The sequence below is a fragment of the Scyliorhinus canicula genome, chromosome 15 (genome assembly GCF_902713615.1).
Source record: "Scyliorhinus canicula chromosome 15, sScyCan1.1, whole genome shotgun sequence".
Taxonomy (NCBI): Eukaryota; Metazoa; Chordata; class Chondrichthyes; order Carcharhiniformes; family Scyliorhinidae; genus Scyliorhinus; species Scyliorhinus canicula.
This window is the reverse complement of record NC_052160.1, coordinates 69,789,928-69,801,552: the sequence shown is the minus strand read 5'-3', so window position 1 is coordinate 69,801,552 and position 11,625 is coordinate 69,789,928. Positions and strand designations below refer to the sequence as shown.

Sequence of the window (11,625 nt, the reverse complement as noted above, 5' to 3'; positions counted from 1 at the left end):
TTAGTGAAGTTATCATTAATGTATAATGCAAAACTGGCCCTGCATCCAGATTGCATGCATCAAGAGTGATTGGCTAGAGTTCTCTAAAATGGTAATATTGGCACTGTGAGAATCATACTTTGCTGTTGTCTTTGTATTTAAATAATGAGTTTAATACTGAAGTGACAAATTCAGCTGTTTTGGGCTAATGAAATTGTGAATGCAAATGTTTCTACAGAAAAACAAACAGACAAATTACATCAGACAGATTTTATTCACTACATTAATAATTTTTCATACATTTGGCCCACTATAAAAATCGGCGTAGCACAATTTTCAAAGTAACAATGTTGTGAGTAGAAGAGGAACTTTATTGATCACAGATATAGCCTGGAACTGACATTGGTCTTGATGAGAGTTATGCTGCAGCATCCCGAAAAATTAATGCAACATAAAAACCAGCGTGTCACAACCAGAAATCAGCTTAAGCAAGTGGGGCCTATGACAAGTGCCAATTTTGGACAATTATTCTCTCTTCAAGTCCCTCTTTATGCATGAAAATTACAAAGTGTGAAACCACTGTGCTAGTCATGTAAATTTGGCACAGAACGCTAGAAAAAAAAAAGCAATTGCAGAGGTTTTTCAAATTGTAATGCAACTTATTCTGATATCATGACAATGTATTTACAGATACAGAAGGTATATCACCGGTCTCAGTGAGGAAAACAGAAGCAAAATGTTGCCATTAGACATTGTAAAAATTACTCGGTCTAATGATCAAAGCTTCCATGTAAATATACAGGCATTCAGAATCGAATGACTAGCTTTTTGCAAAAAGTGGGGAGGGGTCGTATTATGTTAATGAGTGGCAGAGGTTTTATCAGATCAGTGTAAAGGATTCACAGAATTCAGTTGTACATCCTGTGCCAAAGCTTGGCATCTTGCTGTATTTTTGCTGTTGTTTCAATTTATGTTTTCAGGAAAATCCGGGACAATGTGACTTTTAGTATTATGACTACTGGATACCCTTCAAGATCAATCATGGATCTAGCCCTGCTCAGAACATTTCAAAGACTAGCTGATGAACTTGCAGGCAAGTGTGTGAGAAATATGGAAAACCCCTGGTTCTTTCTCCACAATGTATTCTGGAAGGAATAATATAGTAAATGGCCAGTGTTGTCCAATTCACTCTTAAAATATGGTATTTTATAAAATGACAGAAGCACGGTTTAGAGGCATGTGGAAAACAATACTGTCAACTATGGCAATGAACAAAATGCTAAATACTTAGCTAGATTGTTCCATTACAGAGCAATATAGGGTTCTGGGCATTTGGCAGAAATCAGACAAGGCAGAGTTTCTCTTATACATTTCTCTGCAATTGATAAAAATAGCATTTCTTCAATTTAGAGTTGATTGCATCAATTTGTCTAGATACAAAAGTGATGCAGTTGATCATTGGATTCTATAAGGAATTCTACGAGGAAATTACTATTCAAGTACCAATGTAGAGGGAAGATATAACCAATACAAATAGAAGATGTTTGCCTTTAAAGTATAAATAGTGATTTTTTTCTAAAAACAGTGCAATAATGTTTCAAGCTTGCAGCAAATCGAAGAGCATTCTTACAGAACTTGAAAACTGCACGCAATATATAGGGGAAAGTGCATTTTCTGCAATCAAAGAGGTAAAGTGTGAAATTGTACTTTGAGGCATGGATACTTCATATCCCAAATGGACACTATAAGCTTTCTCAATTTTCTTTTTTTTTTTAAATTGGAGTATTACATCAGTTTACTGATATTTTTGCAGCATAATTTTGGCAATAGCAACAATCAATCATTTTAAAGTTATAACTTTTTAAAATACATTAATATTTTAACATTTCACCATATTAAATCACAGCGACTCAAACCTATTTTAAAAGAAAAACTCATCTTTAAAACAAATAGTAATGTAAGACATAATACAGGAAATTAGACATGGACATGCTCATCAAGACTGCTGCTTTCTGGCTGCATTTTCTAGTCCTGCTTCTCAGTTTTGCGCTTCCAGGGGTAAATCAATTCCCCAAGGAACAGTTTCTGACACAATGCTGTCCACGAATCCTTTGGATAGCAGCTGTAGGTTGGCAGTCTGTAATGCCTGATTATCATCCCATAAGTCAGGGGATTAATCTGTCATGAGAACAACACTGATTAACTAAAAAACACTTTTCCATTTGGTTATTTTGAAAAGTCTATCTTTCTGACATTTAATACTTCTCTCCCCAGTTTAAAGCTTTGGAGAACGTGTTCAGAGATAAAATCAAATCCTCCATCCAATAATTTCATATCTATTTAGACATAAACAAAACTGCCTGATGTGGATAACTAACATACAAAAAAGCTATCACTTCTATTGTTCCTGAATTAACATACTCACCAAAAATGGTTTCTTGATGACTAATGAGCTTTCAAGATTTTAATGAACACAGTCTAAATTCCTAGATAACAGCACTGAAGGTCACCCTAACCTTTTTTAAAATAAATTTAGAGTACCCAATTCATTTTTTCCAATTAAGGATCAATTTAGTGTGGCCAATCCACCTAACCTGCACATTTTTGGGTTGTGGGGGCGAAACCCACGCAAACACGGGGAGAATGTGAAAACTCCACATGGACAGTGACCCAGAGCCGGGATCGAACCTAGGACCTCGACGCCGTGAGGCAGCAGTGCTAACCACTGTGCCATCCTGCTGCCCAAGGTCACCCTAACCTACAATACTTGACATGTCTTGGCAGCTTTCCTAACATGCACGACAAAAAAAAACACTTACATTTTCTAAGTGGTTCATAAAGGTAAAGTTAACCACATACCATCTGGAAAAGGGTGAGTCATGGTGACAGCAGTTATCATGAATGGGGTATATTTTGGGTAAAGAATTTGAAGAAAGGTGGGGGGGTTAACAAGCCAGAGGACCTTGGGGTAAGCACTATGGATAAAGCGCATGCAGCTGAAGGTAGAGTTGGAGTACAGGGTCCAAGAGAAGACCAGACTTCGGACAATGACAGGAATACTGAGGTGAAACAAATTGCAGTGGCAGTGAAGACCAAGTAATGGAGGAACAAGGAGGTGAGGACAGCAATGAATGCACTGGAGATCCTGTTTTGAGGTCAAAACTGTATGGAGCTGGTTAATGAAGCTTTCGATGTGTTGGTATTGTGAAGAGAGTGACTCAGGAGGAGCCCAATAAAATAATCAAGTTTGGAGGTAACATTTCAGCAGTAGTGGAAGTGACATAGAGAGGAGGCAGCATTGAAATAGATGCCTTTGGTGAAATCAAATTAGGAAAATGTACAAAACAAATTATTCCTGTGTATATAAAATTTATGAAACTGCATATTTAAAGAAAAAACACTGTGCAATCCCAATAGGTTAAATCTATATAGAAAACCAAATTAACCTGGCCATTGCGGATAAAGTCAGTCAAAATGAAACTATTGATATCCGTACCTGCATTAACAAGTGAAGGGGTTTGCCAGCAACCTTTTGAAAAACTTTAAACTTAACACCAGCTGTAGATAAAGCACAAAAAGTTAAAACTCTACCGAGATCAACTTCTGAAATACATATTTTCAATTCTAAATGATAAAAGAATACAGCAAGTATTTTGATGTGGTACTGGGTTTTCCAGTAAAATTTAACTACCACACAATTTCTGAGACAAATTATGAACAACCTAACAAGCATTAGATTTAATCAAATACCAATCAGTTATACACACGGTATTAAAAAATCATCAGCATTTCAAAGTAAACTAATCCAATGCTTGGTTGAACATTTGCGGATAGAGATTTTAACCATCAGCAGCAATAATATCAAACTTCAAAGAAATGGCACCTGGGACAGCGAAGCATTAATCAAAGTCTCATGCATACAAGTTTAGAAATAGAATTTCATTTCTAACGAAAGATTAGAAAATTAATAAGGGGTGTTTAAAACTGTGTCTATGGGAGTACCAATGGACTTATATTTACAACATTAGAGATCTCTGGTTGTTCATGCAAGCATCTAAACTATGAAACCAAATGAACGAATAGCCCACATTGTGTAAATAATGATGGTGAAAGTAACAATCCTTACTGTTATTATGGATTAAATTGGATAAAAACTAGAGTCTGCAGATGTACAGTTAAACATAGAAATCTGGAAATTGCTGTATGTCTTGCTTTTCCAGCAGCTATGCTTGGCACTGAAATCACCCAAGGGCGTGAAGCTGCTTCATTTTTAAAAAATGTATTTCATTTTAAAAAAATTATTTCATGGGATGTGGGCACTGCTGGCTGAGACAGCATTTATTTTCAAATCACCAAATGTCCTCTAAGTGGTGGTGGTGACCCCCACTCTTGTGCCTCTGCAGTCCATGCGGTGTAGGGATACTGACAGCGCTGTTAGAGTAGGAGTTCCAAGATTTTGACCGAGTGACAGTGAAGGAATGACAACATGGTTCCAAATCGGGATGGTGTGGGGCTTGGAAGGTATTCTTATTTATGTACTAGTACCTATTAAGTGGGTCAGAAAAATATGGGATTAGTTTATTCAGAAATACATTTTTAACAACGTAACACATTTAAATTATTGTTAAACAATGTCTGGCACTGAAAATTAAATTTTTCAAATTTGCAGTCTCATTCTTTCAGAACGCAATTAATGTTGGAGATTATACTATTTAAATATAAGGAATCGACAATTTAAAATAGTGATGAAGCGAAATGTGTCACTCAGAGGGTCGTGAGTCTTTGGCACTCTCTTCCTGAAAAGGTGGTGGAAGCAGAGCCGTTGTATATTTTTAAGGCAGAGGTGGATAGATTCTTGGTAAGCGAGGGGGTGAAAGGTTATGGGAGTCAGGGGAATGTAGATTTGAGGTTACTCTCAGATCAGCCATCATCTCATTAAATGTTGGAGCAGACTCGAGGGGCTGAATGGCCTATTCCTGCTTCTTGTTTGTATAAAAATTGATTACTTTAGTTTTTCCTTTCTGACTCTTTCATCTCTCAATACAATTATCTCTTTCCCCCTCACTATGTAGCTTTTGGCATATAATTTTTCTAAGTTATAATTCCTGGTTTAGGCTCCACTTGCCTCAGTGAGGATTGAAGCCACGCTTTTGCTTTTCCTAATACACACATCATAGACTCCCTATAGAGGGCAATACGCTAAAAAAGCTCTCGAAATACTTCAATTTGTCGCACAAAAGGGTGTGAAAATTTCATGGGCAGCTGTAAGTGGGATGAATGTGAGCATATTCCTCTATCACTAACTGTGCAAAAACAAAACCAAATTAATTCTGTTTTAAGACTATTACCTGCAAGCATATAAGGTCGGCACAGTCTAAGTCCTAATGCATATAACGGGAGAGAGTTAATGAAGTCCACGAGCAAGTGAATGAGACCCTGTACGACCACCACGACCAATCTTAACTGTTGAAGAATCAAACAAAAAAAATGGAGTCGGTGGCTGACTATAGAATCCAAACAAAAATACTGTAACAATTTACATCATATGATTAAAACACATGTGCTACAAAGCAGCATTGTAACTTAATTTCAAACCATGCACTAATCTTGAGAAATACAGTGAAGTATAAACTACAGCAGAAGATGTCCACTTGGTAAAAACACAGAAGGCAATTTATCATAGACCACATGCACTAATGATGTGAACCTTGTTGAACTTCACTGAATGAAGTACAACCAACCAAAGCTCATTACCAGTGTAAATACAAGGTAGTAGAGTGCTGTAGTTGGCAAGAGGAACAGGAGAATGGTGAACAGCAGGGTTCCGATAAACAGCTGGAAGCAAAAAGAGAAGACGTGACTGTTGTACAAAAGCCTAGCACATAGCTTTAAAAACAAAAACTATTCAAAAATTACATTAGATAAGTGAATAAATCTAACATATACTAATATAGAGAACTGGTTATTGCAGTTATTTACAGTTTCTATATTTAAGTTCTTGACAATACAAACTTGACAGAAAACAACAGATATCTGAATGGGATAACTAAGGAATGAGGACAGGTTACAATTTTCCTGTACTTAACACTATTTACGTTATAAATCGATTCCTTATATTTACATTCTGGCAAAATCTACAATGTGTTTACATTTAATTATAAGATTACTGCTAAACTGAAGAATCAATGAATAACCCACAGTTGATTATAATGGAACGTTTATGCCCTATATTTAGAAAATCGCAAACTTCCAAACTTGGTGTAGTGAATTGCTTTTTCAGTTGTCAATGTATTGCAAACACATTGAAGAGAGATAATTCAGTAAAATCATACAAGAAAACTAAAAGAAAAGGGATGGACAAGGGCGGTACGGTGGCACAGTGATCAGCACAGCTGCCTCACAGCTCCAGGGACCCGAGTTCAATTCCGACCTCGGGTGACTGTGTGGAGTTTGCACTTTCCTCTGGGTACTCCGGTTTCCTCCCGCAGTCCAAGGATTTGCAGGTTAGGTGGATTGGTGGGGTTACTAGGATACAGGGATAGGGTGAAGGTGTAGGCTTAAGTAGGAAGCTCTTTCAAGGGCCGGTGTAGAATCGATGGGCTGAATGGCCTCCTTCTTCACTGTAAATTTTATGGTTCTATGATCAGCTTAATATTGAAGATAGGGAAAATCTTTACTCAAAAATGCGGTAGGGAAACACCTGGAAACGGAGAATATAAAAGAACAGATTTTAATAATAATAATCTTCATTGGTGTCACAAGTAGGCTTACTCTCTGCAGAATTCCCAGCTTCTGACCTGCTCTTTTAGCCACAGTATTTATATAGTTGGTTCAGTTCAGTTTCTGATCAATTTTAATCCGCAGGACATTGATGGGAAATTCAGTAAATCAGGTCACTGATGAAGCAGATAGTTGCATCTCAGACACTATCCTGAGGAACTCCTGTAGTAATGCCCTGAGATTGGGAAGATTGGCCTCCATAACCACAACCAACTTCCTTTGTGCGAATTTGACTCCAACCAGTGGAGAATTTTCCCCTGATTCACATTAACTTCAGCTTTGCTAGGGCTCCTTAATGCTACACTTTGTCAAATGCTGCCTTGATGTCAAAGGCAGTAATTCTCACCTTGCGTCTTGAATTTAGCTCTCTTGTCCATGAAAATAAGTCATGTTTTCTCAACATTCTCAATTCTTTGACGTAACTGAAAGACTAGACCAGGGAAATGTAGTGGGTGCAATACACACTAACATTCAAAAGGCCTTTGATAAGGTATGCCAAACTTGTGACTAACACCAAAGCATGTGGAGTCATGGTCAAAGGACCAGGCTGAGACCTGGGTAGAGGTTAAAGGTAGTGCTGCAGACATGTGAAAAGTGGGAAGTGGTATTCCATAGGCCTCAGTGTCAGGACCAACTTATCTAATTTCCCTTCAGAGTGCCCAAATGATTTGTTTAACTTGTCGACCCTTTAAATCTTTTAGTGCGGCACGCACGCCCAGTAACTTAAAGGAGCATGAATTTGTGCAGGAATTTGAGTTGCTGAGCAACCACATGATCACACAGCTTAGAGAAAACTATTGGGGCTATGTCCATAAACAATTTGGAAACTGAAGAACTATATTGAAATTTGCAGATGGTACTAAATGGAGGAGCTTAGTTACTACGGAAGATTGTGAGAGAACATATTGATAAACCTACAGAATGGGTATGCAAATGAACTTGAATATAGGTAAGTGTGAGGTGGTACATTTTGGTGGGAGGAACAAGGAGGCCTTCTACTCCATGGAAAAATCAGAATCTAAATGGGATAGAAGGGCAAAGGGTGTAAGGGTTCAAATTTGTAGATCATTAAAATAGCAACACAGCTGAACGGCATAAAAAAAAATAGAAACAAAAGGAACCATTTTTAGAAGAATAGAATTTAAAAGCAGAGAAGATATGTTAAACTTATATAGGACCTTTGTTCGATCACAGTGCTGTACACAGTTTGGTCTCTGCATTATAAGGAGGATACCAGATAAAAATACTGAAGAAAGCACAAAAAGAGGGATGATTTCAGAACTGAGAGGGCACAACTATTAGGAAGACTGAACATATTGGGTCTCTTGACTCTAGAAAGGATTAGACTGAGTCATAACATCTAGAGGTCTTCAAAATTATGAAAGAGTTTGACAGGGCAGACTAGATAAGGTATTTCTAGTTGTGAGGGATCTCAAAAATCTGGAACTGGAAATTTAGGATATGGATTAGTAAATCCAGTGGTTTGCACTGCTGCCTCATGGCGCTGAGGACCCGGGTTCGATCCCGGCCCTGGGTCACTGTCCGTGTGGAGTTTGCACATTCTCCTCGTGCCTGCATGGGTTTCACCCAGACAACCCAAAAATGTGCAAGGTAGGTGGATTGGCTATGCAAAATTGCCTCTTATTTGGAAAACAAAATTCAGGAAAAACAGTTGCGAGTTGAGAGAATGTGGCATTTGCTACTACACAGTAGTTGAGTTGACTAGCATAGATGCATTCAAGAGGAACCTGGATAAGCAGGTGAAGGAGAAAGGCAGCAGAAACAGCAAAGGTCATGGGCCCTCTCACATCCTGGCTGTAGTACTGAAGACGTGTTCCAGATCTAGCTGCTCCCTTAGTCAAGCTGTTCCATTTCGGCTACAATGCTGGGCAATTGCCCAAGTATGCCTTGTCTATCAGAAGCAGTGGAAATCCAATCTATTCAATGATGGGCTGTCAATCTACTTCCAATCATAAGCAAAGTGAGGGATGGTGGTGCTGACAGTGCTATCGAGTGGCACCTACTCACCGATGCTTGGTTTGGGTTTTGCTAGAATCACTCAGCTCCGGACCTCATGATGGCTTTGGTCTAAACATGGACAAAAGAGCTAAATTCAAGACATAAGGTGAGAATTACTGCCTTTGACATCAAGGCAGCATTTGACAAAGTGTAGCATTAAAGAGCCCTAGCAAAGCTGAAGTTAATGCGAATCAGGGGAAAATTCTCCACTGGTTGGAGTCAAACTCGCACAAAGGAAGTTGGTTGTGGTTATTTCATAGAATTTACAGTGCAGAAGGAGGCCATTCGGCCCACCGAGTCTGCACCGGCTCCTGGAAAGAGCACCCTACCCAAGGTTAATACCTCCACCCGATCCCCATAACCCAGTAACCCCACCCAACACCGTGTCGCGTCTTTTCGTCCGACGTCACTTCGTCCAACGACACTTCGTCCACGTCTTTTGGTCCAACGTCTTTTTGTCCGCACGTCTTTTGGTCCAACGTCTTTTTGTCCAATTATCCAATTACAAATTAACTCCGTATAAAACCATTTAATTGATAAAATGCAAGTACAATACAGCAAGTGAATTTAATTGCTAAAATGCAAGTAATTGATAAAATGCAAGTAAAATGCAAGTTGAAAAATGCAGTTAAAAAATCTAAAAATACAGTTAAAAAATCTAAAAGTTTACTAATTACTTAAAATTCCCGAAGTTACTTAAAATTGATGTAAATTGACACAATGAACTTTGCCATTTCGGGATGGGCGAATTAAGAAAGAGAACGATAATATCTATCCTTTAACGAGGCTCGTTAAAGGAAAGAGAACGATAATAACTATCCTTTAACGAGGCTCGTTAAAGGAAAGAGACCGTAATAAAAATCCTTTATTGCATATTATACCTTGCTATGTGCATTAGAGAAGATTTCTATTTACAAAAAGTTAATGTGGGGAGTGGAGTGGAGTGCTAATAAGCAAGTTACAAAAAGTCAAGTTACAAAAAGCCTTTGACAAAAAAAATCATCCGACAAAAAAACGTAACAAGTCACAAAAAGTCTTTGACGAAAAAAATCATCGGACAAAAAGACGTAGGACCAAAAGACGTGCGGACAAAAAGACGTTGGACCAAAAGACGTGGACGAAGTGTCGTTGGACGAAATGACGTCGGACGAAAAGACATAGCACTCCCAACACTAAGGGCAATTTATCAATCTAAGGCCAATCCACCTAACCTGCACATCTTTGGACTGTGGGAGGAAACCGGAGCACCCGGAGGAAACCCACGCACACACGGGGAGGATGTGCAGACTCCGCACAAACAGTGACCCAAGCCGGAATTGAACTTGGGACCCTGGAGCTGTGAAGCAATTGTGCTATCCACAATGCTACCATGCTGCCCAATCTTCCCAATCTCAGGACATCACTACAGGAGTTCCTTAGGATAGTGTCTGAGGCGCAACTATCTGATTCATCAGTGACCTGAATTACTGAATTTTCCACCAATGTCCTGCAGGTTAAAATTGATCAGAAACTGAACTGAACCAACTGAGTAGATTAGGATTGTTTCCGTTGGAAAGACGGAGGTTGAGGGGGGACCTGATTGAGGCCTACACAATTATGTGAGGTATGGACAGGGTGGATAACAACAAGCTTTTCCCAAGAGTGGGGGTGTCAGTTACAAGGGGTCACGATTTCAAAGTGAGAGGGGGAAAGTTTAAGGGAGATGTGCGTGGAAAGTTTTTAACGCAGAGGGTGGTGGGTGCCTGGAACGCTTTACCAGCGGAGGTGGTAGAGGCGGGCACGATAGCATCATTTAAGAAGCATCTAGACAGGTATATGAATGGGCGTGAACAGAGGGAAGTAGACCTTGGAAAATAGGAGACAGGTTTAGATAAAGGATCTGGATCGGCGCAGGCTGGGAGGGCCGAAGGGCCTGTTCCTGTGCTGTAATTTTCTTTGTTCTTTATATAAATACTGTGACTAAAAGAGGTCAGAAGCTGGGAATTCTGCAGAGAGTAACTCACTAAGGACTGCCCACCGTCTTCAAGGCACAAGTCAGGAGTGTGATAGAATACTCTCCATTTGCCTGGATGAGTGCAACACTCTAGAAGCTCAATACTATCCAGGACAAAGACATCTGCTTGATTGTTCCCTCCTTCCATCACAGTGGCAGCAGTGTGCCATTTATAAGATGTACTGCAGTAATCCGGCAATGCTCTTTCCAAACACATTACATATGCCAACTAAAAAGACATAAGCAGCATTTGTATGGTACAAGGAAATTGGAATGAAATGAAAAGTAAAGAATTGGCTAAAAAATAAACTAGAGATTTAGCAGCAAGGAGGACTTGCAAGATGCAGATTAACCTAGTAGCAGGGTGAAACAGATACTTTGTTAAGTAAAGTGGAGACTAACAGTTGAGGGACCTAAAACGTAGCTACGCCAGGTTGCAAAGCAGGGCTCTCAGAGAATCAAACTGTTATGCAGAAACAAAAGCAGAAAAACTTACGTCTGTGTCAGACCCCATAATTCTACTCTAAATATGCAGAAAGAACTAAAAAAAAGCTACAAATCCAGTTTTGTAATTATTTTCTGGATTTGGCTCATAGCGTTTAAACCTATGGGGATGTTGTTTGGGAGAAAATGTATCCTCAGAGTTTAGGAAAGTAGGATAGGTTTGAATTGGGGGGGGTCGGGGGTAATTTAAGCATACTGTATGGGTAACTATTATTGTTGTTACCCAGACACACCCTGTCCTGACTTGGAAGTACATCACACTTCCTTCATTGTTGCTGGGTCAAAAGCCTGGAACTCCCTTCCAAACAAAGCTACAACTCTAGCGCTAAGGTGGTGGTCACCAACTTCTC

At 39.1% G+C, this 11,625-nt stretch overlaps 1 protein-coding gene across 3 annotated transcripts in view; it reads right to left on the bottom strand.

Annotated features, from left to right (window-relative positions):
* Positions 1-234: 234 nt before the first annotated feature.
* The window catches only part of pigq (phosphatidylinositol glycan anchor biosynthesis, class Q), a 63,852-nt gene continuing 52,461 nt past the window's right edge, over positions 235-11,625 (bottom strand). For all 3 annotated transcript variants that reach the window (XM_038819511.1, XM_038819510.1, XM_038819512.1), the window contains exons 8-11: positions 5,734-5,814; positions 5,328-5,442; positions 3,476-3,537; positions 235-2,157 (exon numbers count right to left, since the gene is read on the bottom strand). In XM_038819511.1, coding sequence (XP_038675439.1) covers positions 2,005-2,157; positions 3,476-3,537; positions 5,328-5,442; positions 5,734-5,814 — 411 coding nt within the window. In that variant the 3' untranslated portion in view covers positions 235-2,004. The remainder of the gene's footprint in view (positions 2,158-3,475; positions 3,538-5,327; positions 5,443-5,733; positions 5,815-11,625) is intronic.